General features: G+C 51.4%; 1 protein-coding gene across 2 annotated transcripts; it reads left to right on the top strand.

Annotated features, from left to right (window-relative positions):
* The first annotated feature begins 294 nt into the window (after window positions 1-294).
* On the top strand, window positions 295-24,964 carry LOC121439120 (large neutral amino acids transporter small subunit 3-like). Of its 2 annotated transcripts, none has more exons than XM_041639624.1 (15): window positions 295-726; window positions 1,842-2,008; window positions 10,396-10,573; window positions 10,671-10,726; window positions 10,835-10,911; window positions 13,399-13,491; window positions 15,325-15,458; window positions 16,376-16,554; window positions 17,708-17,854; window positions 17,974-18,009; window positions 18,136-18,289; window positions 20,284-20,425; window positions 20,990-21,063; window positions 22,739-22,862; window positions 24,270-24,964. In XM_041639624.1, the coding sequence occupies exons 1-15, from the start codon at window positions 611-613 to the stop codon at window positions 24,414-24,416; spliced, it is 1,824 nt and encodes a 607-aa protein (XP_041495558.1). In that variant the 5' UTR covers window positions 295-610; the 3' UTR covers window positions 24,417-24,964. The 2 variants fall into 2 exon arrangements, with proteins under 2 accessions (XP_041495558.1, XP_041495559.1); XM_041639625.1 differs by lacking the exon at window positions 295-726 and adding an exon at window positions 1,047-1,503.
* Window positions 24,965-26,850: the final 1,886 nt, after the last annotated feature.

Genomic DNA, 26,850 nt, shown 5'->3' with positions numbered 1-26,850 from the left:
ATTCTACTGCCATCCCACTGTGTAGCGAAGGAAACTGAGCTCCGAGAGGTTAAGTGGCCCAGAGTATCCCAAGTTAGTCAGTTTTCAAAATGCAGACTCGAAATTGAAGCATATAAACTCTCAGAAGAAAACACTCCTCTTAATTTCACAGTTCAAAACCCCATCCAAGCCTTTCCCAGCATCCAGACTAACTCCAGTCAAATTTTGGGTTGTTTTGAACAAAGATACAGAGAATGCTGTCAAACGTTAGTTCAGGGGGTCAACAGAGAAGGTGCGGGGGTCGAGAGTGGAAATTTAGGCGCCCCGGTCTAATTGGGTAAGAAGAGTATCTGGGGACCAACAGGCGAGTCACGTGTGAGTGAAACTCGACCTAAGGGGAGGGGAAGGGAAGGGAACCCCCGCCCCCACCTTGGGGCGCCGCTCTGGACGGCTGTAAATACAAGAATCAACTCGGCAGATCGGTAGTCCATGCCCCGGCTTCCCGGCTTCCCGGCTCTGTGGCGCCCGGACGGTTCCCAGGTCTACCGCCTCTTTCGAGGGCGCAGACGAGGAGAGATCGGCAGGCTCCGAGGCCCGCTGGGTCTGGCACGCCCGGAAGACCCCCGCGTGGATGCGACTTGGCATTGGGATCCTGGGTCTCCGGCGATCCGGAGTGTGGGAGCGCCGCGGAGGCTCTGCGTTACACCGGGTGTCAGCGGCTGCGGAAGGCAAGTTTGCCGGGGACAGGTGAGCAGTTGGTGCAGCTCAAAGTTACCCAGCCACATTTGCAGGTCCCCTCGAAGCGCCCGTTACCTGAGACACTGGGCATATTGTCCCCTCTCTCCGATCCCTCCATTCTTCTAGTCCACTCTGTTTAGAGCCACAGTTGTCACTTTGGGAAGGGACCTCCGGGAATCACTGAATCGAAAGCCCCATTTTACAGATGAGAAGCTTGACCACCCTCTGGAGAAGCGTCTCCTTCTCCTTCGTCTTTCTAGCTTGCTGTTCCCTGTGTGTCCCCTCTCCGCGTGCCTAGGTCTCGCCTCCCTTGTTGGCGGCGGCGACCGCGGCCCGGGCGAACTCCGATTTCTACGTTCCCTTTGGTAAACACACCCGCCCGCCAGCCATCCCACCCTCCGCCACTGTCCTTATAAAGTCTGCAGGCACAGGATTTCCTGCCGGAGCCGCAGCCCTCTCCCCGGGACCGAAGGGCTGGCGGGTTCCCAGGCGCGCGGCGGAATGAGGGGCGCGCGGGGGCGCCACGGGGCCCGCCCAGGGTCTCCCTCCACGTGGCAGCTTTGGGGTTGGCCCAGGAGACCGGAGGGACACGAGCGCCGGCTGTGGCGAGCGGGAGGAGTTTTTCTACCCGGGCCCTGGAGAGGAGGAGTAGAATGAAAGGCGTAACAAGAAGAGAGGGTCTCGGGCTAGCCCCAGACTTCCCTTTCCGCCTCCTGCCCGCTTCTGAGAGTCCGATCTGGCGCCAGAGGCTGGCTAGGCGTGGGTCAGCGGTGGCTACAGAGCACGGTCCGCCCCTTGCTGACTTTGGGAGACTTTGGGAACTTGGGGTTTGGCTCCAGGAGCGGGCTCTGTGCGCTCTGGCCCGGGTAGATGAGCCCGGCAGCGCGCCAGGAAGTTGCTTCGCTCTTTCTAGTTCCTGATAGTGCCCTGCGGGCCAGTGGTGCGTTCACCCCTGGCACTGCCAGAGCGCGCGGAGCCAGCTCCGCAGCACCGGGCTCTATGGGACCCCCATGAGGGCTCCATCTCGGGTTGGCTCCGGGGGTCTCGGGAGCCACCATGATGGAGTACCCTTCTCAAGGGCCGCTAGGAAGCCCTTCTTCTCTCAGCGCTCTGTTTCTCTGCAGAGTTTCGGCCACCATGGCCCCCACGCTGAAGCAGGCATACGGCAGGCGCTGGTGGATGGCTTGCACCGCTGTGCTGGAGAATCTCTTCTTCTCCGCGGTGCTCCTGGGCTGGGCCTCCCTGCTGATCATGCTCAAGAAGGAAGGCTTCTATTCCAGTCTGTGCCCAGGTATATCTGAGAAGGGTTTGGGATTGGGGGTGAGGACCGCGAGGAACGGTAGAAGGAGGAGGTAGGAAGTTGGAAAACAAGGACAGGTGGTCAGGCGTAGACAAAGCAGTGCTGCCCAAGACTGGAACACTGGGCAAATAGGAATTGGACAGCCTCACTTCTTGACTTCTTCCAACTTCATGTGCCCACTCCGTTAGGATTCTTTGATTCAGTGGTCCCTGAATGCCGGTGTCCTGCTGGTCATCCAAGTCCCGAGACTGCCTTTGACAACCTCCAGTCTCTAGAGTAGTATGTAGATTCTTTGAAGTGCTGTACCTACGTGGATAAGAGTTAAACCCAGGTCTTTTGCATGCTAGCAAGCATTGAGCGACATCACCAACACATAAGAGAGTTCTTATGAGACCAAGCAGAGGCACACAAACGGGAGTATGAAGGGCCTGCACTCTTGGCCTTTTCAGGACCTTGGAGTCCCGAGTTTTACAAATCACTCATTTGCATACAGTTAACAGCTCTGTTTCCTCTAGAAGGGATATCGGTGGTGGATTTCTGGTTTTCTAGTCAATCAACTTGGTCTCGTGGAGTGGGAATCCTAAACTCTTTGAGAACAGTAACTGCAGCCAAAGCCTGCCTGCCAGCATCCGGGAGGTGGGGGGTGGGGCGGGGCTCCTCACTTGGTGGCTAGGACTCGGTGGATATTTGTGGATATTTTTCTTTCCCGGATAGGAGAGTGCTGTGCTCAGCAAAGGAGCTGTGTGGGGGTGCGGTTTGATGTGTCTCCCTCTGTCCCTTTTCCTGCCTCCACCATGTTGTAGAGCAAGTATGGAAGGGATTTGGATCCCAGCTTCCACCTCATTTAACCAGTGAGTCCCTTACAAATTGAGCATCCATTACCTAGGGACATTAGTAATATCTGCCCGTTGGATGGCCGCGAGACTCAACAATACTTGGCAACTGTAAACGTCCTTCTGGCTTCTCCTGGTTCCTCAGCTCAACCCATGCCGCATAGCTTATACGGAGAGTGGGGAAGGTCTGAAAGCCATCTCCTCGAGGGTGGAGGTGGGAAGGTCATGATATCTGTTCTTATTTGCAGCACCAGCTATACCGTGGAGGCTGCCCCACCCCTGCCAAAGTTATCTCTAAGGAAGCAATGGGTTGCACCCAAGTATGGCACCCTGCCCCTGTGGTTGGCCCCAGTTACCGAGTGCTGGGACTGGAGATGAGGGAGTTAGCATCAGCCTAGGAAGTCAGGGTAGATCCCTTGATGAGTAGGAAGACTGAGGTGGGATGATAGGCATTCTGGGAGGGTTGAGACGACCCAGTGAGAGGGAACCTTAGAAATGGAGAACCACCCCACAAACTCAAATCCCTCTGAGTTTTTCCTGGAGACTAAAGAGAACCTTTCTTTTATTGCCTGGTGGCCTTGATGTCTGCTATAACCCATGCAGTGGCTTCTTCCTGACTTCTGCACCTGGAGGTAGTAGGGTTTCACTAAGTTAACTCTACTGAAAATTACCTTGCACATTTTGGTGATGTTTGACATATTGATACATTCCAGTATTCATTACAACAGCTAATATTTACATTTCTACCACTCCCAAGACTTTTAAGGGCCTACAATTATATCTAAATCCCTCATTTAAGACATACAATATAAGCCAGATGGTGGTAGTGCTTGCCTTTAACCCCAGCACTCGGGAGGCAGGGGCAGACCGATCTCTGTAAGTCTGAGGCCAGCCTGGTCTACATAGTGAGTTCCAGGGCAACCAAAGCTACACAGAGAAACCCTGTCTCTAAAAACCAAACCAAAACATACAATACAATAGGTTCTAGTGTATTTGGTCTCACATAGTCACCCCATAAATTAGAGCATTTACGTTATCAACCCTTTACCCATTAGCAGCACCAGCCCCCCTGTTTTCTCTCCAGGCAACCACTTGTCTGCTTTCTGTTGTAGGTTGGCTGTGACGAATACCAGCTATACCTATTTGGAACATTTCCTATAAATGGAATCTTGTCTTTGTGGCTAGTTTCTTTCACTTTGCCTAACATCTTCTTGGTTCACCCTTTGTCCACATACAAGCTAAGGTCTTTTTTTTTTTAAATATAGCTAACTCTCCATCATGTGTACTGATGACTTTTCTTTATTAGCTGATAAGCACCTGGGCTATTTCCACTTTTTGGGTTGTGAAGGCTAATACTCATGTGCCTATGTATTTATTTTGGCGTGACTCACTGGGTTATGAAGGTGACCTTAATGTGTTTCGAAATGAGTCCCATGTTTTAAATTCTCACCAGCAGTGTATGAGGGGTTCCAGTCTCTTCACATCCCCAGTAGTGGTTGTTTCTAAGTAGTGTTATTTGCTTGTTTATTTTCTAGAGCTTGGGCTCTGGGCCTTACGTGTGCTAAGCACTGAGCTGTCTTCCTCGTCCTGTCTTTCCCTTCTGGAAGTGTACGAGTTCTTTATCTATCTCTGTCGTTTTTGTAGTTTCCTTTTACTTCTTTCTTCTTTTTAAACGTTGGTGTTTTTCTTTTTGCGTATGTGTATCTGTTTCGAATGTTGTTAAAATCCTATTTGCCTATTTTTGTATTCTGCTACTCCATCCTGTTTAAGAAACTGTTGACTCAATTTAAGGTCACAAAAATCTGCACCTGTGTTTTCTTAGTTTTGTGGTTTGGGCTCTTGCGTTTAGATCCTTGATCTTCTGAGGTACCGACATGATGTTTTGAGTTGCTCAAAGGCGGGTGTGTGGTTGAGGCTGGTTGTTTGTGGCAAACTAAGTGAACGCTTGTCATTTTCTCCCAGAGCGGGTTTGTTCCTTTTTAGAAAGCAGCAGACAGCGCCTCTCCCCAGCTCCTCGTTTCAGGGGCTCTGCGGGCTGGTGGATGGGATGGCACGTACCTCCGTTCTGTCTTGCTCATGCTGTCTGATCAGAAGCACCCCTTTCTGCTTCCTGGTGCCTCACCCATCGTGAGTCCTCACTGACCTCTCTAGGAGATGCAGATACTCAGCAATCCTCCTCCTCTTCTGGCTTTTGCAATCCTCTGTCCCCACTTCCAATATGATCCTTGAGCCTTAGGCATAGGGGTTGTGAGGTGGATGTAAATGAGGCAGCACATGGCTGCTTGTTCTCTGCGTTTTCATTGATCGTGATTTTCTGTAATGGCCTCCACCTGCACAACTGCTGTTTTTCTTGCCGCAGAATAACACGCGACTCAAAAGGTGCCCTTTAACAAACAGTTGAAGAACTCAGCAAATGCCAAGCTCATAACTGAGGTTGATATTATTACAAGCTTTGGGGTTTCTTGGTCACACTGTATGTTTTGGGGACCTTCCCCCCAATCTCTGGGGTGGGAGCTAATGGGGAAGGTTACTTAAAATTTAGTCAGGGCCATCTCAGTTCATGACACATTAATAACAAAACAAAACAGTGCTGCAGCCATTAAATATTTACTCTCCGTTAGGTCTTCAGATCTCATTGTAAACCCCATTTTGGGGAGAGAAACCTGCACCTGGGGGGATGCTAAGCAATTCACCTAAGGTCACCCAGCTGGTAAGGAAGAGAACAAGGGGTGCGCCCTAGCAAGTGCGCAGCTGTGGGCTCCGCTCTCAATACCTCTAGGTGTGTGAGGAGGGCACAGAGTGAGGATTCACTTCCGTTCTGAACAAAGAACTTCATTACAGAGCCTCATGAAATAGCTTGTATGTGCCAACCACCAATAGCTGACGATCGTGTCCAGCTGGCTTAGTTGCTGTTCTATTGTTATAAAGAGACACCGTAACCAAGGTAACTTACAAAAGAAAGCCCTTAATTGGGGACCTGCTTATAGTTTAAGAGGGCGAATCCATGGCCATTATGGCGGGGAGTCCGGCAGCAGGCAGGCAGGGCATTGGAGCAGTAGCTGAGAGCTCACATCTGACCCACAAGCAGGAGGCAGAGAGAGACAGGCTAAGTCTGGCTGGAGGTTTTGAAACCCCAAGTTACCCACCTCCTAACCCTTCCCAAACTGATCTACCTACAGGGAAGCAAATACCCAAATACCATTCCCATTCAAACCAGCACATCCCGCTGCTTGCTCCTTTGACTTAGGGCCACATCGTAATACAAAATGCATCCAGTCCAACTCCAGAAGTCCCTGTCGCCTATAACAGTCTCGACATTTAAAGTCTCTTCTGAGATTCAAGGCAGTCTCTTACCTGTAACCCCTGCAAATTCAAAAAGAAGATTACATACTTCCACACGCAATGGCACAGAATACTTATTGCCATTCCCAAAAGGAGGCAAGGGGCATGGTGAGGAGATACTGGACCAGAGAGAGACTGAAACCCGGCAGGGCAAACTCCAAATCCTATAACCTCATGCCGCTTACACAGGGCTCTTCCGATCTCATGCCATCTTCCCTCTTTGTTGACTGTATCCTTCTTCTCTGTCTTGGGCTGGTCCACTCCCTGTTGGCAGCTTTCCTTGGCAGACATCCCATCCATGGCTCGGGAATCTCCAACAGCTTGGGGTCTCCAGTGCAGCCAGGCTTCCCTTTCATAGCTTTCATGAAATGCTCTCTCTGGGCCTCCAGGTAGAGACTTCCCAGCACGTGCTGGGGCTCAATGACTTTCCTTAACAAAAGAGAACGATTCAGGGATGTATTTACCACTATCCTTGAACCCTGGACTTGAGGCTGCCAAACTCTGCTGGGGCTGGAACCCAGGCCCCTCCTTAAATTACATTCGCATTCGGTGGCTTTGACTCCTTGGTGCTTTTTGGGCGTCAGGCCCCTCAGGTCTTTTCCTTTCACAGGCTGCAGGACTAGCTGGGTGGGGTCTCACTCTGAGGGGACCACTCCTTTTACTCCACTTAGCGTCAGGCCTGTCTTTAAACTTCTTATCTCTAACGGAGCACAGTCCTTGAGACTCCAACATCTCGTCCCCAGTGCCATAGACAAGACTGAACCAGCTAGAACTTTGTCCTGAGGTGTGACTACAACACAGCAGGAAAATAACATAAGGAGGCAAACATGGACTAGGAGACAGGAAAATCATTTTCAGTTTGCTCTGCATGTACGGTCCTCAGCCCATCCTCAGATCCAGGGGTCTCGGGTCATTGTCCCCATTTCAGAGGTGGGACCGGGGCTCAGAGGATTTCCATAGCATAGCTAGTGAGGCCAGAATTTAATTAGAGGTGCATGCTGACCCATGACCTATTTCCCAGGGTCTCTCAGACACGATCATTCATTTACAAACCCCCTTTGGAGTTCCTGTGTGCCTTAGTTACTGTTATTTAAAGTGTGATATAACCTTTGGTTTGATGTTGTATACACACACGTATGTATATATAGTCCTGAGAAATACATATATTCATGCATGTTTCTAATGCACAAGTAACGAATAACTGGACCCTCAGAAGTCATCCCACATACTACCTAACCCCAATTTGAAAGGCCCTGTCGCGTGCACGGCCAACTGTGTTGTGCGTAGGTCACCCAGCTAACAGGGAGCAAACAAGAGCTGGAGCATAGAGGTGGAGACTCCTTTCCCTTGGTTGTCAACCCAGCAGCCTCACTTGCTCACTGGGTGCCTTCACTTTCCTCCTCTCATGCGTTATCCGTCTGTGAAAATGGGGCAGCTGGATGCCGGACTTATTCTGCTCTGCGTCTCCTGGACGCAAGTTCTTTAACCAGTCACTCAGAGTGATCGGGCTTCAGGAGCCAGCTCATATTGAACTCCCAAGAAGCTGGCTGATTACAGCAGAAAAAAAATTACATCTTAGCGGGCCTTGAGCGGCCGTCAGCAGCCTGCTGGGCTGGGTACCTGGAGCGGGGTACACGTATTCACTGGCATTAGAAAAAACTTGGGAAAGATTCCAAGCTGGCCTCTGGGACAGCTGGCATGGTGGTGTGACGAATCTGTGCTGCTGGCTCTGGGTCACTGTAGGCCGCTGGGTGGCTGAGTACTTTTGCTTCCGGGAGCCTCATCATCTGCATACAGACCTCTGTATTAACTTTTTAGGGTTGTGGTAAAGATAGAGTTTTGGCCTGGCACAAAGTAGGTGTTTTCTGCGAACGCGTGGGATTACATGGGAGGATGCAAACTCATGGAATTACCTGAGAGGAGACTTGTCATTTGATGATGAAATTGTCTAACTCAGGGGCTACAGATTCAGCTGCCGTGTAAGGGCAGGAGGATGGTTACAAATGAGGCCAGCAGGGCAGGTGTGAGGTAGCTAGTTAGCATCCAGGAGCTGTGAGACAGACATAACCTGTTCAAAAGAGAACAGTCCTCGTGGAAGAGGAGGCCAGCAACAGCTAGATCTTTCTGGCTTTCTCTTCCTTCTTCCTCTCTTTTTACTATATTGCTCAGATTGGCCCAGAACTCCTGGGCTCCAGCCATCTTGCCTCAGCCTCCCAAGAAGCCAGGACTGTGGTTGCATCCCACCATGTCCAGCTGAGGTTCCCAAATTCCTAAGAACTAGAAATCTGGATTTCTCTTTAACATGATGCTCAACCCAAGTTACTGGTGGTCTACCAAAACATGGGTAGAGAGAATCGGGGTGGTCACCCGTTTGTGGCCTTTGGTCTGACTTCTCCTTCTGCCCCAACACAGTGCTGTGGAGTAATCAGAATACACCCATGTGGACAAACCCGGTGGAGAAGTGGGTGGCATTCACAAAGATAGTGAAGGAAGGAGGTTAGCGTGAACCTCAAAGGCTGAGTGGTCGAACCCCTAAGTCCTTTCTCCAGGTGTCCTAGCCCTGGCCCTAGCCTCCCAAGGTAGTTGGTACTGCCCAAGGCAGTTCCTTTTCTGGTAGCCTGCTCTTCAGATCTGACCCATCTTTATGTTCTTTCTATGCTAACACACAGATCTCATTACCTACTGCTACCTGTAGGTCCTTTGACAGCTCGAGGTTACTTGAAGTCAGAGTCAAGGGCCACCCTCTTTCCCAGCACCCAGGTACAGCCCTGTCCCTTCACAGAGCTCACCACACGTTTGTATTTTTAGTTAATGATTCTCTCTCTCTCTCTCTCTCTCTCTCTCTCTCTCTCTCTCTCAGAAGAATCTCACACATAGCTTAGGCTGGTCTGGAACTCACTATGTAGCTCAGGCTGACTGCAGGGCAATCCTCCTGCTTCACCCTCCTCAGGGCTGGGATTACATTCATGGGTCACTACAAACAGCCCTCCTCCCCTCTAAACAGCATCCATTCATTCCCTGTCTCAAACCTTTGCAGAACTTCCAATCTTAGGGTGTGATCTGGTGGGTGTGCGTTCAACCTTATTGTCAGCTATTTCTGGAGCTCTGGAATGGGCCTCAGTTCTTTCCCCTGGGCCAGGAACTGTGCAGAAACTCTCTCCCTTGTCTCCAGCTGAGGCTGCTTGTTCTCTGCCCTTGTTAATAGACAAGGAACCTGAGGCACCCACGGAGGGAGTCAGGTGGGCAGTGGGAATGGAGATCCTGTTTGGCCTGTCTCCTAGGTAATGCCCTGTTTTCCCCTGGCAGCACAACCCAGAAACAGTTTGGAGGTAGCCAGCCACCTCATGGCTCAATGCACAGAGTTAAGTCAAGTCACCCTCTGTCCCCTTTCCTGGCTCTTTGCTTTACCTTGTCCCAGTTCCCAAGTTCACAGCTGAAGGGCCCCAAATGTCGCACTTTGGTCTCATCATGTGGGGGATGGAATGTTTTATTCATGGACCCTTGGGAGGTTGTTGTGACTCACAGGATCTGCGCAGAGCAGTGCCTGGAACACAGTTTAATGCTAGATAGTAAATGCTGAATACTGAATCCTAAACAGGACTAGCTGTTGCTATCAATATCACTTATTGAGGCTTCCCTACTTTTTATGTGCATTCCTGTTACGTGCGTTAGAGAACGAGCCCCTGATTTTGCCTTCTCATTTGGGGTGTTCTCCACTGGTGCTCCCAAGCGACATCACAACCTGGTACACATTTTGCTGTCCACGTTCTCAGCTGAGCTCGTTGAAGCCTCGGATTGAGAATGTGTGTGGGGCCGGGCGATGGTGGCGCGCGCCTTTAATCCCAGCACTCGGGAGGCAGAGGCAGGCGGATCTCTGTGAGTTCAAGACCAGCCTGGTCTACAGAGCTAGTTCCAGGACAGGCTCCAAAGCCACAAAGAAACCCTGTCTCGAAAAACAAAAACAAAAAAAAAAAAAAAAAAAAAAGAGAGAATGTGTGTGGTTCTCTCTAGGCCAGATGCTAAACTGCTCTCACTCTTGGGCTCTTTTCCCACCCCAGACAGAGCATGTGGGACTTGGCATTAACTCTAGGAACCCCTGGTTAGTTCAGGCCGAGGCTTCAATCTGAAGGCAGGACCCCTGGGCCAGGCTGTTTTCCTGTTTCTGTTGAGCAAGCTGAGCCCTCCCATCCCCCACCCCCCCAGCCGAGAACAGGACCAACACCACCCAAGATGAACCGCACCAGTGGCCGAGCTGTGACCAGCAGGACAAGATGCTCAATCTGGGTTTCACCATTGGCTCCTTCCTGCTAAGCGCTACCACACTGCCTCTGGGGATTCTCATGGACCGTTTTGGGCCCCGGCCCCTGCGCTTGGTGGGCAGGTGAGGTGGCTGGATTGTGGGGCGATGCCGGGCCAGAAAGATGATGCAGGGGATGGGAGGCTAATAAATTATACCGCACTTTTCTGTGCTCTTGCAGTGCCTGCTTTGCCGCATCCTGCACCCTTATGGCCTTGGCCTCTCGGGACACTAACGGTGAGCCGTCTGTTCTCTCTAGAATGGGTGGAGATCAAGGTGGGCTTTGACGCCATGGCTCCACAAATGCCCTCATCCGTCCTTCTCTCTCTCTCTCTCTCTTCCCAGTCCTGTCTCCGTTGATATTCCTGGCACTATCCCTGAATGGGTTTGCTGGCATCTGCCTAACGTTTACCTCACTCACTGTGAGTATGACGGACACGTCCGGGCAGCTATCCAGGCACCTGGGAGTGGGCGGGGTTAGATGTGAGTGAAGGGTGGCTGGAGAGGCTGATTGGCAGTTAAGACCATTTGCTGCTCTTGCAAAGGACCAGAGTTTGGTTGCCAGCCCTCCCTAAGTCCTGCAGCAGCTCCCAACTGCCTTTAAGTCGAGCACCAGAGAAACTGACAACCCTCTTCTCCAAGGGAACCACACACATGGCGCACACACAGATACACGCATATGCGTAAATAAAAATAACTGTAGAATCTGCCGAGCGAGAGGATGACTAGTAGCCAGATCAAGTGCCTGCGTGTCAAACCGTGCAGGTGGGGAGCTCACGGGAGGCACAGAGCTGTGCGTGGGTGAGGCTCTGTGTGTGTACTGAGCCCGTGAGCGTTGGTCGAGCTCTGTTCCTGCACGGAGTCTACAGTACAAACAGGACTATGTCCTCATCTCCCAGAAGCTTCCATATGGGGCTTAGGGAGGGGTGGAACAGAATAAGCAAGCACACTAATAAATCATGTCAACAGTCATAACTACTAGGAAGAAAACTCAGCTGGGTCAAGTGGTCGCGAGGTTGAAGGAGCAACTTAGCCACGTGGACCTTTTGCCACATTCTGGGGAATGTGTGAAAGAGCTTGAGAGGAAACAGGCATGTGCGAGGTTGTACTCGTATGAATTTACAAATAGTTAACTAGTTTTGACCCGCTTTCGTGTGACCCCGCCTGTCACGTATCTGTGTGAGTTTGTTTTACCGTATTTATTTGTGGATGTCTGTGGATATACGGGTTAAAAGTTTAGCAGGGTGGCGGTGAAAAAGGAGAGGTCCCGTTGGGCCGTTTCTGGTTGTTTATCTCTGATGCGGCCAAACTGGATGTTTTGGCCCAATTTCTCATCCCAGCAGCTGCTTTTAACTGCAGCTGAGGACACATTTCACAACTTTCAAGGAAGCTGATCCCTTCCGATCCATCCTCTGTGCAGCAACCCCTTCCCGCTGTGCAAATTGACTCCGGTCTCTAAGTCTCTTCTGGGGCTGGAGCCGGAGGTTTGACCTGGACCCTGCCCTGGGTTGTGGAGGGGATTGGAGGGCCAGCCAGTCTGCGCTCCTCTTCCGGTCATCCCCTCATCTCCAGCCAATGGTATGGCCTGGCGCCTGCCACACCCCGCCCCTCCGCTTGTTGCCCTGACCCTGACCTGTTGCTGTTTCAGACCAGCAGTAGGCGCTAACTAAGGCAAATTGGCTAATCAGCTACCTCCTGGGTGAGCCTTTGGTTAGCTGGACTGAGGCTGAACCTCTTCAAGGGACAGGGATCTAAGTCCTAGCATCTTTCCCTTGCGTCATTGGCAGGGAGCATGGCAGAGAGAGGGCGCTAGCGAAACCTCTGCTCTACTGGGAGTTGCTTGGCCTCCCCTTAGTTTATTCTCTTGGGATTGAGGATAACTCCTTTCTCTGTTTAAATATTTTACTTCCCATCGCTGTTTGAGTTTCCTTGACTGAGACGTTGTTCTTGTGACCTCTGTATGACATCTAAGGTCCCATCCCCCTGTGTTGTCTCCTAACCCTGGAAGTCAGTGGGATTAAGAGAGGAGGATGCAGATGATCTTGAGGACTTCGCCTTCCCTTTCTTGGAGGGCCTGGCACACTGTTAGTGAGCAGAACATATCACCATCAATTAATTCATTACTAGTGGGTGTTCTAGGACACCAGAGCTCCCACCAATTCATCCTTGCGTTCCTGGTCTTTCCATGATTTATCCTGGCTAAGCAGAGCCTGCAGGCTGTGGTATTCGGGCCCCAAGACCCAAGAGAGGATTATAGGTCATCTTTGTGTGATAGGGTCATCCACAGACACAGCCTCCATGGGGCCAGGACAGGGAGGAAGTCTTTAAGGCTGAACTTGAGTCTTCTTCCCTTCACAGCTTCAGTTTTCTTGTGTTAGAAACGAGTCGGCTTACATCGGTGTTTCTTTTTAAAAAACTTATTTGTTTATGTCACATATATGTTTTGTCTACATGCATGTCAGTGCATGCAATATACATACCTAGTGACCTGCAGAGGCCAGAAGAGGCTATCAGATCTCTGGAACCGGAATTATGGACAGTTGTGAGCCACTGTGTGCATGTTGAGAGTTGAGCTCAGTGAGCTCTCCTGCCCTAGATCAGGGTTTCTTCTTACCTGCTCTTGGGGGTTATCCAGGGGTCACTGAATAAAGGGGTCCCCTGAATAAAAACCCTGGGTAATTCTAGGAAGAGACAAAGTTAAAACTTCTCTCTAGGGATATTTCTGGAACGCTTTTAGGTGCCCAAGGACTTTTCTGTAGGTCTTCTGGGGCTGCCCTTCCTGGAGCTCTCTTTGAGAAATGCCAGACTGGAGCCCCGAGCTTTTCTGTGGAGTGCTAAGACGCTAACACAGGGGAGCCTGGCATGATATTAACGTATCACCAGCTCACAGAGTTGCTCCTCTCCCTCAGCTGCCCAACATGTTCGGGAACTTGCGATCCACATTCATGGCCCTCATGATTGGTTCCTATGCGTCTTCAGCCATCACGTTCCCTGGAATCAAGGTATGGAACCTTTGGTAGGGCTGGGCTGTCATTTTCCTTCTTTCACTGTGCGTACGTGCATGTGTGTGTGTGTGTGTTTGAGTGTGTGCACGTCTGTTTGTGTGTGCGCGCGCATACACCTGTACATGTGTGTGTGCGTGTCTGTGTGTGAGCGCGTGTCTGTGCATGTGTGCACACGCGTGTGTGTGTGCGTTTGTGTGTGTGCACTTGTGCATGTCTGTACGTGTGTGCTTGTGTGTGTGCGCGCGTGTGTGCACGCCTGTGCATGTGTGCACGCGTCTGTGTGTGTGTGAGTGCGTGTCTGTGCGTGTGTGCACGTGTGTGTGTTATAGTTGAACTAACTCATGCTTGCGCGTGTGGCTGCCAGAGGTTGATATGGGGTCTCCTTCTGTCGCTCTCTGTCTTGTTTTTTTTTTTAATATTTATTTATTTATTATGTATACAGCATTCCTTCCATGTATGCGTGCAGGCCAAAAGAGGGCACCAGACCCCATTACAGATGGTTGTGAGCCACCATATGGTTGCTGGGAATTGAAGTCAGGACCTTTGGAAGAGCAGGCAATGCTCTTAACCTCTGAGCCATCTCTCCAGCCCACTCTGTCTTGTTTTCTAAGACAGAGTTTCTCACTGAACAAAGCTTATGGTTTCAGCTAGACTAGCAGGCCAGGAAGCCCTCTGGGGTCTGTGTGTTCCCACACCACAGCCGCAGCCCACACTGGGTTGCAGGTGTGTGCAACTACACTCTGCCTTTACATGTATGATGGAGCCCCAGACTTTACCCGCTGAACCATTTCCTTCATCCCCTGAGCTGTCTGTTTGCCTCGACACCGGAATTGGACGAGGCTGGGTGAGTGGTGCTTTTACATGGAGGAGGCCAGATATTTAGGCTGTATCTCCCTATCTCCCTGCTGGAGAGGCCGAGTAACTTGGTCTAAGGTCACAAGGCAAGTCTGCCAGAGTAGATCCTGGTCAGGCCAGCCTGATGGGCCTGGGATCTGGAGGTCTGAGCTTTAAGCCGGGGGGGGGGGGGGGGGGGGCTCCTCGGTCAAGTTTGTCCAAGCAGCCTTTCCACCAGATCAGAGCTGATCTTGAGTTATTTTGTTAGTTTTATGGGCGTAGGAGTCCTATGTTATCCCTACATGCTTAAGGGGTGCTGTTTATTGAAGCTTTGTCTTGCCCCCAGAAGGACACAAGGCCCAAATTCCAGGAAGAGTGGAGGTTTCTCCCACACAGTGACCTGAGCTCTCAGTAGGGGGCTGTCAGGGAAGACAATGGGAAACAATTCTCTTATCAGAGGGGCTGTCCCATCTGAACTAGATCCCAGCCCATGCAGAACCTGTTTGTTCTGGGGTAGAAACTTGCTGGATCACCCCACCTCTCTACTGCCCGTGCACCTGTGTGCACTTGGGAGCCGTGAGATAAGGCTTCTCAGGTTTGATTTGCCTCTCCGTGAGGAAATGTGCTAGCTAAACCCAGAACATTAATTTCCCTGTGCATATGATAGGAAACATTATTTTTGTGCAAAAAGTGAGCATTTCTAAGGAGTCATGGGCAAACATTGGGATTTCCCAGGCATGTTGAGGGAGTGGTGGACACCTTCAGTGCTTTGTAAGGATAATTCCACGTCCCCTTAGTGGAGCTCAGGTAAAGGAAGGGATGGGACAGAGGACTTTCTGGGTCTGACTTTCAATTTCTTGCTTTGGTTTCTCCGCCTGCACATTGGGTATAAGGAATGGGATGGAAGGGACCTTGGAGGCCCCAGTCCTCCAAGGGTTCTGCCTCTGTGGGGCCCAAGCAAGCTGGCTCCCTCCATGGCCTGTCCTTCCCCAACAGCTGATCTACGATGCTGGCGTGTCCTTCATGGTCATCATGTTCACTTGGTCTGGCCTGGCCTGTCTTATCTTTCTGAACTGTGCTCTCAACTGGCCCGCAGAAGCCTTTCCTGCCCCCGAGGAAATTGATTACACGTGAGAGGCTGGGAGAGGAGGTTGGAGTGCGACTTGGATTCCTGTTCCCTGCCCCCTGCAGTAGAGGGTTGAGGCCAGGGCAGTGAGGATGTTATCGATAGAACCAGCTTTGCCCTTACACTTGGACTTCGAATTTGGTTTTGCAAATGGCCTCAGACTTCCCAGCTCTGCTTCTGCATCTGATCCACGGGCTGGCGGGTGTTTTTTTTTTTTTTTTTTTTTTTTTATAGTAGAGCTGGCCCATAGTAGGTAGTCAACAAGTGCTTTGTTATTAAGGGTAATCTTCTCTGACTATGGAGGAGAAGGTCAGAGTGGGAGGCCCCACTCCCACTCCTGAATTAGCGTTAAGTGTCCCATGGACCCAAACAAGATGCTGCCATGCTGCCAATTTAGCATACTGCTTTTGTGGGGGCAGCCTGCATGCCAGCCTCTTCCAGTCCCCTTTCAGTTAACAGACAGCAGGAGGAGGTGCTGCAGAAACCTAGCTCAGAAGGTAGTAGTCACATAGCTGATATTACTGAGACCTGCTATCTGCCATACGCTGTCCTGGCTGTGGGTTGGAAATGCTGTTATTAATGCCATTAATGACAAACTGACTCGCTAAAGGTTCTAGCCTTGAAAAGAGGCTAGGTGAAGTTTGGATGGGACCTGGCTGAGCCAGTGTCTGAAGCTGCTATGCCACCTCCTCCATAGAAATAGACCAAGAGGAAAACACTCATCTGCCCTTCGGTTTCTGGATATCTGTATAAGCAGGTGCCCAAGCCAGGCTCTGAGCAAAGAGATGGGGGCAGCATTCGGAGCTTATTTCTAGGAATGTCAGTGCTAGATAAAGAGGTGTTTATCTTGGACAGGCTGGGACGGTTGAAGTTTGGCTTTGCATGACTAGCTCTCATATGCTCTGGCCTGACTGTTGGCAGGAAGAAGATCAAACTCATTGGGCTAGCCTTGGACCATAAGGTCACAGGTGACCGCTTCTACACCCATGTAACCATTGTGGGCCAGCGGCTGAGCCAGAAGGCCCCCAGCCTGGAGGAAGGGGCTGATGCCTTTATTTCATCCCAGGATATCTCTGGAACTTCAGAAAAACATCATGAGAGTGAGTGTCTGGTCAGGTTTCCAGCCTAGGGGGGCAGGTAGGGTGCATCCTCATCCCTCCTTGGTCTTCACAACACCCTCTGTGGATGTAGATATGGGAGCCAAAGCTCAATGAGACCAGGGAAATTCAGATTTGGTGTACCCTGCTGGATCCTCTGGATGAGGACAGGACCTGTTGAGGCAGCTGAGTCTCTGCTCACTACTGAGCTTAATCAATCTCCTGGCCAAGTCCGAGCTCTGAGACAGTGCCTTCCACGTCTGGCATGCCTACACCCCCTGCTGGCCATAGGAAGAGCTGCACCAACCTGAAGTTCCCTTCCAAATGTACTTTAGCTCCCTCTGGGGCTCAGTGACTTGACTGGGGGTGGAGCATGCACCTTGGAGTGCAAGCTTGAGTCTTGCTTTCCCTGTATGACGTCAACATTGGTCCTCACCCTCTCCGTCTTCATCTCTGAAACCATCACCCAACAGGGAGGTTAGTTATGAGGACCGGAAGACTCAATGGGCAATACAAGCTATTCATATATATAGTGCAGGATGGGTCCAGTCATAAGATTTATCATCCCCATTGCTCAATCTTACAGGAGGATGATTAAGAGTAGGAGACTGAACCAGGCGGTGGTGGCGCACGCCTATAATCTCAGCACTTGGGAGGCAGAGGCAGGTGGAACTCCGTGAGTTCAAGGCCAGCCTGGTCTACAAAGCGAGTTCCAGGCAATCGGGACTGTTACACAGAGAAACCCTGTTTCAAAAAACAGACAGACAGACAGATAGAGAGAAGCCAGGTTGCCCTGCTATTTCAGTCCTGTGAGCTCAGGCCAACCATTTATCTGCCTGGGCAGCAGTTTCCTCGCCTGCAACATGTGGGAAAGCCTGTCTCAAAAAGGGGAAATTTTTGATTTGGTAAAATAAAGCTTGTCATATACGTGGCTCAGAGCAGCTGCTTCATAGATGTTGGAAGCCTTTAGGTCACCTAACCGTGTTCTACAGAGGCTGTGACAGAGCTTAGCAGGATAGTGCGCCTGAACCTTTTGTCCCTCAAGAAGTTTGTTCCTCTCTAGAGTCCCACAGCCACCGTCTTAGCACCGCTAGACCCATGTAAGCTGGGAAACAGAAAGTCCGGGGGCTTGACTGCTAGCCCACTGTCTCCTCAGAGTCTGTTCCCTTTCGCAAGAGCCTCTGCTCCCCCATTTTTCTGTGGAGCCTCGTCACCATGTGTATGACCCAGCTGCGCGTCATATTCTACATGGCTGCCATGAACAAGATACTGGAGTTCCTTGTGACTGGTGGCCGGGAGCATGGTGAGGCTATTCGGAAAGCCTGCGTGGGCGGGGCCGGTGGGAGGGGCGGAGGGCGGAACTGGAGGGCCGGTAGGCTCAACTTTCCTTCACCACTCACCACGTCTTTCCTCTCCCCACAGAGCAGAACGAGCAAAGACAAAAGGTGGAAGAGACAGGTAGGGAGATGTCCCATGTCCCATTCCTTGGGGGTCAGAGGGAGGCTGTTTAAGCCTCGTCCCCCTCCGCTGGGGGTCGGGGGCTGAGCTGCTGGCGTCCTGACCCCCGCTTCTGTTCTTGCCCAGTTGAGTTCTACTCCTCCATCTTCGGAGTCATGCAGCTCCTGTGTCTTCTCACCTGCCCCCTCATTGGCTACATCATGGATTGGCGCATCAAGGACTGTGTGGATGATCCGACCGAGGGCGCCCTGCGTGAGGGTGCTTCCTCCGGAGATCCCAGGTGACCCACAGGAGCCCAGGCAGCCTCTTGCCTTTCCTCCAGGCTTGGGCATATAGCATCCCACGTCATTTTCCTAGGAGGTCCGAGACAGCACTTCCCTATCTTGCAGATAGGGAAGCAGGCTGGAGGAGGCTTGGCCTGTTTGGCATAAGGATGTCTCTAGGTGTGGGCTGGGAAGATGCTAGGCACTTTGCATCATTTCAGTCTCTAGCAGGTGAGTTCCTCATGGACCCTCATGGGCAGATGAAGATGCTGAGACCTGGGTTGTACCACTAAGTAACCAGCCCGAGACCACACAGCAGGCTTCTGAACCGGTGTCCTAAAGCTCACATTCCTAAGCTTGTCTGATCATGGTGACTTATGCCTGTCATCCAAGCAGGAGGCTGAGACAGGAGGTTGCTATGATTTGAGGCCATCCTACATCATCATCTTTTGCCTACTTTGGCTATAGAGCGAGGCCCTGTTTGAAAACAAAGGCTAGGAAAAGGAAGGATTGGCCTGTCAGCTGTCCATGGCTGTGGAATGCACAGCCCTGTCTCCAAACAACAAATGTTGACTCTTCCCTACAGCCGCTGAGGGGATGGAGTCTGGGCATGCCCTAGCGTGATGGACCTGACCTGGGCTTTCTCATGAGGTTGTGTTCTGTCTTCCTGCCAGAGCTGTGCCATCCGAACCCTTCTGTGTCTGGGTTGGAGAACTGCTTCTGGGTTTGCTTGTATAACTGGGCAAGAAGTTCAGGGCCTTCCAATGTGCCTTAAATTAGGGACACTTTTGGTATGGAAGGTGGCTTCCTGACAGAGTTCTGAGAAAGGGGAGAGCTGTTGTGTCTTCTGATACAGTCTGAGTGGTAACTGCCATAATTTCTGTCATTGTCTGTGGTTACAGAGTGAGTCTGGTGTTGTAGAGGAAGGCCCGGGGTTACCATGGGCATCTTGCTGGCTAAAGCCTGAAATTGGGTCTTGAACTCAGAACTCCTGACTTTTTTTTCCCTGAGAATGTGGGAGGGGGGATTAGGAGAAAAGCACCCAAGGATGGACCCAGTGGCTTCCCTTTGTTTCCTAGGCTCCAGCCTTCTCTCTTTACCTTCTGCTCTTTTGCCAAGGCTCATTTGCAGAGGCCACCCTAGACAGACGGGCAGCCTGTGTTCATCCCAGCCTGCCTGCTGCCCTTCTTTCCTGAGCCAGCCCAGAGCTCTTGGTCATGCCAAAAAGATTTGAAAAATTTCTGGGGAGTCATGCCAAGCTGTGCCCAGAGTGGCACCTGCTTCAGTTCAGGCCGATGGGGAAGATGGTATGGGGAATCCCTTCTCCACCTTCCTGCCAATTCCTGGGTTTCTTTCTAGACATCCTGCATTCTGGGGGTGGGCCTGTAGATTTACACCCCCTCCATTTGTTGCTTGTCTAGTCAGGGAGGAAACCACACTTATGAAGAAATAGCTTTCTTTTTTCCAAGTGTGCGTGTGCAGGCATGAGTGTGCACTTGCACGTGGAGGCCAGAGGACAACCTTGGCTGTTGGTCCTCAGGTGCTGCCCATGCTGGCTTTGTTTTTGGTATAGGTTCTCCCTGGAGGTTGTCCCGTAGGCTAGACTGGCTGGCAAGTGAGGTCCAGGGTCCCACCTACTCCACCTCCCCAACAGTGAGTTTTCAGGTGCTACCACTTAACCCAGATTTATTTTTAGACACAGGCTAGCACTCATGTAGACCTGGCTGGCCTTGAATTCACAGCGCTCCACCTACCTCTGCCTCCTGAGTGCCAGGATTGAAGTGTATGCTATACCATTTTTTAATGGGATTTAAACATAAGAACTCAGACTCTTATGTTTGCAAGGCAAGCACTTCACTGACCAAGCCATCTCTCTAGACAGAGAAACGGTTTTCTGCTGTGGTTGCTTTCCGAACTCTGCAGGCACACCAGCAGGGCTTGGCGCCAGGCTGGTACCAAGGAGCTTCCAGGAGTTCCAGGCAACAACCAGTGACTTGCCTGCTCTTTTCAGGGACGGGACTACCACCAAGTTCACCAGACCACGCTACCGAAAGATCCAAAAGCTCACCAATGCCATCAACGCCTTCACCCTGACCAACATTCTGCTTGTGGGCTTTGGCATCATCTGCCTCATCAGCAACCTACACCTGCAGGTACCTGCTTTCCTCCACTCCTCAGTTTCTAGAGCTTCCCCCGTGGGGATGCTCTACCAGGGCCTGAATACTCCAGAAGCATCCCCTTTCCAGGTCTGCTTCCTGGGTTTTCCAGGAAGCCTGTCTTGTAGATTATATTGGTGGAGGTTGGGTCAATATTATGTTGGTGGAGGTTAGGCCAAGATTATGTTGGTGGGGGTTGTGTCAAGATTATGTTGGTGGACGTTGTGTCAATATTATTTTGGTGGGCGTTGTGTCAAGGTTATGTTGGTGGAGGTTGGGCCAAGATTATGTTGGTGGAGGTTGGGTCAAGATTATGTTGGTGGGGGTTGGGTCAAGATTATGTTGGTGGACGTTGGGCCAAGATTATGTTGGTGAGGGTTGGGTCAATGTTATGTTGGTAGGGGTTGGATCAAGATTATGTTGGTGGGTGTTGGGTTAAGATTGTGTTGGTGGGGGTTGGGTCAGGGTAGAACTGTGTAAGTGGACCAGCAAAGCCCGTGTCCCTCTCCTCTCTTCTCTGATCTTTCTGACCGTCTTCTCTCTCTCTCTCTTGGGTTTCAGTTGGTGGCCTTTGTCCTACACACCGTAGTTCGTGGTTTCTTCCACTCGGCCTGCGGAGGTCTCTATGCTGCCGTGTGAGTCACTTGGACCATGTTGCCTTCTGGAGCTTTGCCTGAACAGTTAGGGATTCTTAGCCAGAGCCGAAAGGGCCACAACTTCCTCCAAAGCAGTCTTTCTCCTGGCCTTTCTTCGACTGTGAGAGGGAAAGTGATCATGGGAGCTCTTTGTATCTCATGGTGGGAGCTCAGTGAACACAGAGAGCCCACCATCTATTCACAGAGACACCAAAATTATGATGTCTTTCTCAAAGAAAAGGGGAAAGTCTGGTCTAATGAACTTTTTGGCCCTGAGCCTGGGTTGAGGCCTCCTTCCCCGGGCCTGTCTTGTAGAGATTTCTTATAGCGTCCCAATGAACAATGCTGGTTTCCTTCTCTCTTCACGCCAACTGCAAGGTGCTGTTGAAAGAGTTCTCTGCACGGATCATGTCACACGGTGTCCTTTCCCTGGAAGGTTCTGGGTGGGTGCTTGGCTACACTTCCTTGTAGCCGTCTCAGCAGAGGGCAGTCCCTCTCCTTCATTGTCCCAGCCAGTGCCTCTCAGTTGCCTTTGAGGTCTTCTCTCTGGACACTCATCTGCAGGCTATTTGCCGTCCCTTGGGCTCCGTCCTTCACAGATCCTGCCTCTGCTTTCCTGACCCTGACTGCCTCCGTGATACCCCAGTCCACTCTCATCTCAAGCACGGATCATTGCAAGGCTGCATCACCTCTAGCTGCTGCCTTCCCCGCTTTGTCTTTTGTTTGTTTTTGTGTTTTTGAGACTGGGTTTCCCTGTGTAACCCTGGTCATCATGAATCTCGCTCTGTATACCAGGCTGGCCTCGAACTCAGAGATGCTCCTGCCTTTCCCTCCCAAGTGCTGGGATTAAAGCCATGTGCCACCACCGCCCACCTCCTCACTCCCCTTTTAACACAAACTGGCTCACTAGGTAGGACCACCACTCTTGACATGACTTATGGTTTCCCGTCTCCTCTTGCTCCAGAGTTGGGCCAAAGTTCCCAAAGATTTGGGCCCAGGGTCTCGTTGCCCCTTTCCTTTCCCTGTCTCCCTGTCTCTTTGCTTCAGCTTCAAGAGCCAACTTGTAAACAAACCCTAAGTATGTTCCTGTCTGTCTCTTCCTCCAGCTACCTGCAAGGTTTACAGTTTTCCCTCCTCAGCTTCTCCGGGGGCACATCTATTAGTCCTTGGTGTGACTGTCTCTGGCCGCCTCATCTACATTGCAAGCCCCTGGACCCCCACAGTTCTCCACTTCTCCATTCAGCTTTCCTGCTTAGCTCTTAGGATTAACACGCTATGCATTTGTCTTGCTTATACCACCGCTACGGCTACAAGATATCTGTCTGGTTCATGCTTTTCTCCAGCGCTTAGAACAGTGTCTCACGTAGGAGAAGCTCAGTAAACACTTATGAAAAGAATAACATAAAAAACCAGGTGAGGCTTGTCCTCTCCCTGCTCTTGGTGAAGGAAGTGGGGCACAGAGAGGTTGACCACACAGACAGTAGGTAATTGAACTCAGCCTGCTGGTTCTGAAGTGACACAGACCCCGGAGGGTAGGGACCCAAGGGTACACGCAGACTTGAATTCTTCAAGCAACATTCTTCCTGGCCAACACGGAGTGATGTCTGGGGAGGGAGCAGGGTGGGTGCGGGGCTGAGAGGGGGTCCTGCCTCTGACTCTTGGCTGGCCCTTTCAGGTTCCCGTCCAATCACTTCGGGACACTGACAGGCCTTCAGTCCCTCATCAGTGCCGTGTTCGCTCTGCTGCAGCAGCTGCTCTTCATGGCCATGGTGGGACCTCTGCATGGAGACCCCTTCTGGGTGAGAGCTCAAGGGACCCTTCCTAGTACTGGGGAAGGGGCGGGGCTGGAATGTGCTAGAACCCCTCCTGGCATCTCGGCCAGCAGGTGCCTTGGAGATCCCTAATGTGGGCTTGTCAGGATGCCTGTTCATCAGAATCCTCCCAGCCTCTGGTCAGCCTCTCTCTTGATCTGGTGCCCAGAGTCCGATTTTGTTCTATTTCGTTTTTCAAAAAGCTTTGTCATGTGTGTGGTAAGCATGCATGAGCATACTCATGCTTGAGTGTATGTGTGCACACGTGTGTGGAAGCCCCAGATGGACGCTGGGAGCACTCCTTGACTGCGCTGCCCCTTATATTCATTGAGGCAGGGTCTCTCAGTTGAACTCAGAGCTTAGCAATGTGGGTATCCAGTTACCTAGTTTTCTCCAGAGAACTAGAATAGAGGTGGACCACCGTCCCACTCAGCATGTATATGCATTCAGGGGATCCGAACTCTGATCCTCGTTTATGTGCTGAAAGTGCTTTTTCCACCGCCCTATTTCCCCAGCCCCAGGATTTGTTTTTATTAGGTCCCAGTTAAGTTGTGTGCCCAGTTAAGCCCCGAGGACTGCACTCCGGTACCTCTCTGCCCATTCATGTAGACTCGATGCTGTCCTTCTCTCTCAGTACTCTGGGAACAGGCTCGGGAGGCTCAGCAGCAGGTGCCTGCTCCTGTATGAGGCCCCGAGGCACCACTGTGATTGTCAAGGCCCTTCCTTGCAGAACTCTCACCCACCTGACCCTGACTTCTGCTTGTGGGGCACCCAACCACGGGCCCCTCTTCTGAGAGAACTGTGACAAGTTACCCTCCCCCCGACTTGCTGAGGAGTTGCTGTGCCAAGCATGGTGGCCTTTTCTTTTTCTTCTCACTTAGTCTTTGCCACAGTAGACCCGTGAAGGGGGTACTCAGCTGAGATGAGAGTCTTCGCCCAAAGTCACACATGAGTCAGGGAGTAGCGTGTGATTCATGGGAGCTCATGAAGGTCACAGTCCTGGGTGTGGCAAATCATCTGTGCTCCAGGCTGGCTAGATATCCACCCTTGTTCCTTTGATCATGCCAAAGACACTCTAGTGGGATCCTACTAGCGGGCATGAGCCAGGCTTCTCGTGCATAGATTCCTCCACTCCAGAGAGCGTGGCATGGTGGGGCATGACTGTCACTCCCTAGACATCGGTGTTCTCGCCTCAGCCCCTTTGCCGACCATCTGAGATGCTGGTGAAGGAGTCACCACACCTACCTGCTGGGTCTGACCACATTTCTTTTGGTCCTGGACCTGGAGTATAGATGGCTACCCTGTCCTCCATGTTGGGTGTCTCAGGCAGGTCCCTGAAGAGGATGCACCCTGCTAGTCCTAATTTGGCTTTGTTCTTCTTTCCATGCTCCGAAGGTGAATCTGGGCCTCCTGATTCTCTCGTTCCTGGGATTCCTTCTGCCCTCCTACCTCTTCTACTACCGGTCCCGTCTCCAGAGACAGTATGCCGCCAGTTTGCCAGATCCACAGAAGGTGCTCAATGATTCCAAGGTGGCTACATAGACTCCCAAGGCTGAGGAACTCAGAGGACCGGCAACCAAGGCGTGATAAAGCAAAGGGAATGCCCCAGTGGCTTTCTGCCCACATCATGTGAGTGGAGCCAAGGGGCTGAGGATTTATAAATACTAAGAGAGTTCTATTTTTGTAGGGCTTTGCAAAAAGGGAAACAAAACAAAACAACAACAAAAAAAACAGCTCTTAAAAATATTCTCCAAAGCAAGCTGTCTATGAACGGAAGGCAGTGTCTATTCCAGTGTTATTGGGCCATCTTCTTGGACTGAAGGAAACCAGAGGTGGGGGGGGGGGCTGCCCTTTCTCCACATTTGTCCCAGGAGCCTCTGTGGGTACTGCCTTCTGAAGACTCATGGGATCGGTGAACAGTCTATCCTAAAATTCCAGCTGCCAAGTGTGCACACATCCCCCTATGCACACACACAGGCAACCTCTCCTGCAGGAGAGACTGACGTGCTCGCTGTGTCCCCCTCGGGTGTGAGGGCTGGAGGGCGGGTCCCTCCCTGGCGCTGTTTCTTACAGGTCTTAGAGGAAATAAAAAGGGGAATCAAAGACTGGCAGTGTGTGTCTGCGGCTGGAGGGAGGGGTTTATTGTCCTTCCACATCTCCACTCCTGTCTCACCACACGTGGCTGGGACTTTAAGAAGGATGATTGGGGAGCTGGAGAGGTGGCTCAGCAGTTAAGAACACTGGCTGCTCTTCCAGAGGACCTGAGTTCAGTTCCCAGCCACCATATGGTGGCTCACAGCCGTCTATAATGGGATCTGATTCCCTTTCCTGGTGTGCTTGAAGATGGGTCACTTATATACATTACATAATTTTTTTAAAAAAATGAAGACATAGTAAGCCAGACATGGTGGATCCACTTGTAACCCCGGCACTTTGAAGACTGGGGCAGGATTGCCATGAGTTTGAACCTAGTCTGGACTACATATCAAATACCAGGCCAGCCTGAGCTTCAGAGTCACAGAGTCAGTCTCTCTCTCTCTCTCCCTTCCCCCCCCATACACACACACACACACACACACACACACACACACACACATTAAAGAATGACTCAAACTTTCCTACCATGTCTGGGACCTGCTGAAGGCAACACCTATTGGTTGCTTCCTATTTCATCCTAAAACACCAGGCAAATTCTGATGTTACACTGTATTTACATTTATTTTAAACATTAAAGCGAGGCTCTAAAATAATTCACATTTAAAGAAAACACTGGGCCTGGAGAGATGGCTCAGAAGTTAAGAGCACCAACCGCTCTTCCGGAGGACTCGGGGTCAATTCCTGGCACCCACGTGGCAGCTCACAACTGTCCGTAATTCCGACATCTGACACCCTCACCCAGACATACATACATGCGGGCAAAACACCAAGGCACATGTGGTAAAATAAATAAGCTATAAAGAAAACACCGTCTTTAATGAGGAGAGGCATTTGAGAAAGGTGTGACCTTGTTTGTCTCAGCCCTTCACTAGACTGTGCCCTGGGACAGAAAGCCTTAGCAGTCAGGCACAGACTGGCAGAGCCTCTAACGCCTGCTGACCACCTGTCTTCCACACAGGTGAGCCATATTAGCACAGCTGTAGCTGGAGAGCTCGATAGTGTACCGCCATGTAGATTAGGAAACACCAGAAAGGTTAAGGCCAAAGCGGAGTAGCAGCCAAGGACAGAAAGGATTACCCAAGCATTCTAGTTCTCAGGGCTGGGGTGCCTTGCTAGTGTGTTTGAGGGTTTCACACTTTAGCCTAGGCTAGACTATCATTCACCATGTAGCTGAGACTGGCCTCCAATTTGCAATCCTCTTGTCTCAGCTTCCCAAGTGCTGGGCTGAGACGAGTGCCACGCCCTCTGACTCTAGAGTGACCCCGGGTTCAGTCCTGATCCATCCTCTTGGCCCTTATCCCGTGGAGGATCTCCAAATGCGAGGGCTGGGAGACAGTGTTCCAGATAAGCTTCCTCTGTTTGTTCTGACTTCTCTTGAGGAATAAAGGAGAATGACCCGCCCATCTTCAAACGACAAGACTACAGGGAGGTCTGGAGAGAAGTCACGCAGCAGATGGTTGCTCGAAGCAGACTCCTGACTCTTTATGTGGCCTTTTGTGCACAAGAAAAATCTCAGAATGGGAGAGATCCAGTCGGTGAGGCTGGCTAACTCCCAGAGGCCCTGCCAGGGTCTCCCTGAGCTCTAATTTTGCCAACCACAAGCCATCAAGGGAACTGGCTGGCATCCCATCAATCAGCCACTAATGAAGGCGAGCCCAGGAAGCCTAGTGTGTGGGCGCGCGCGCGCGGTCCTCAGTGTGCCCAGCAGGCGGCGCTGCGTATTTGCGGGTGGGCAAATCGCGGGGTGGCAAACCCCAGGAGGGGAACCCCAGACCACTGTGCTCAAATCCACGCTTCTGGCACCCGGTTTTCCTACCTC

Source organism: Microtus oregoni, unplaced genomic scaffold (genome assembly GCF_018167655.1).
Source record: "Microtus oregoni isolate MIOR12 unplaced genomic scaffold, Mior012 000060F_004, whole genome shotgun sequence".
In the NCBI taxonomy this organism is placed as follows: domain Eukaryota; kingdom Metazoa; phylum Chordata; class Mammalia; order Rodentia; family Cricetidae; genus Microtus; species Microtus oregoni.
Note: the sequence above shows the minus strand (reverse complement) of the source record. Positions and strands in the feature narration are given on the sequence as shown.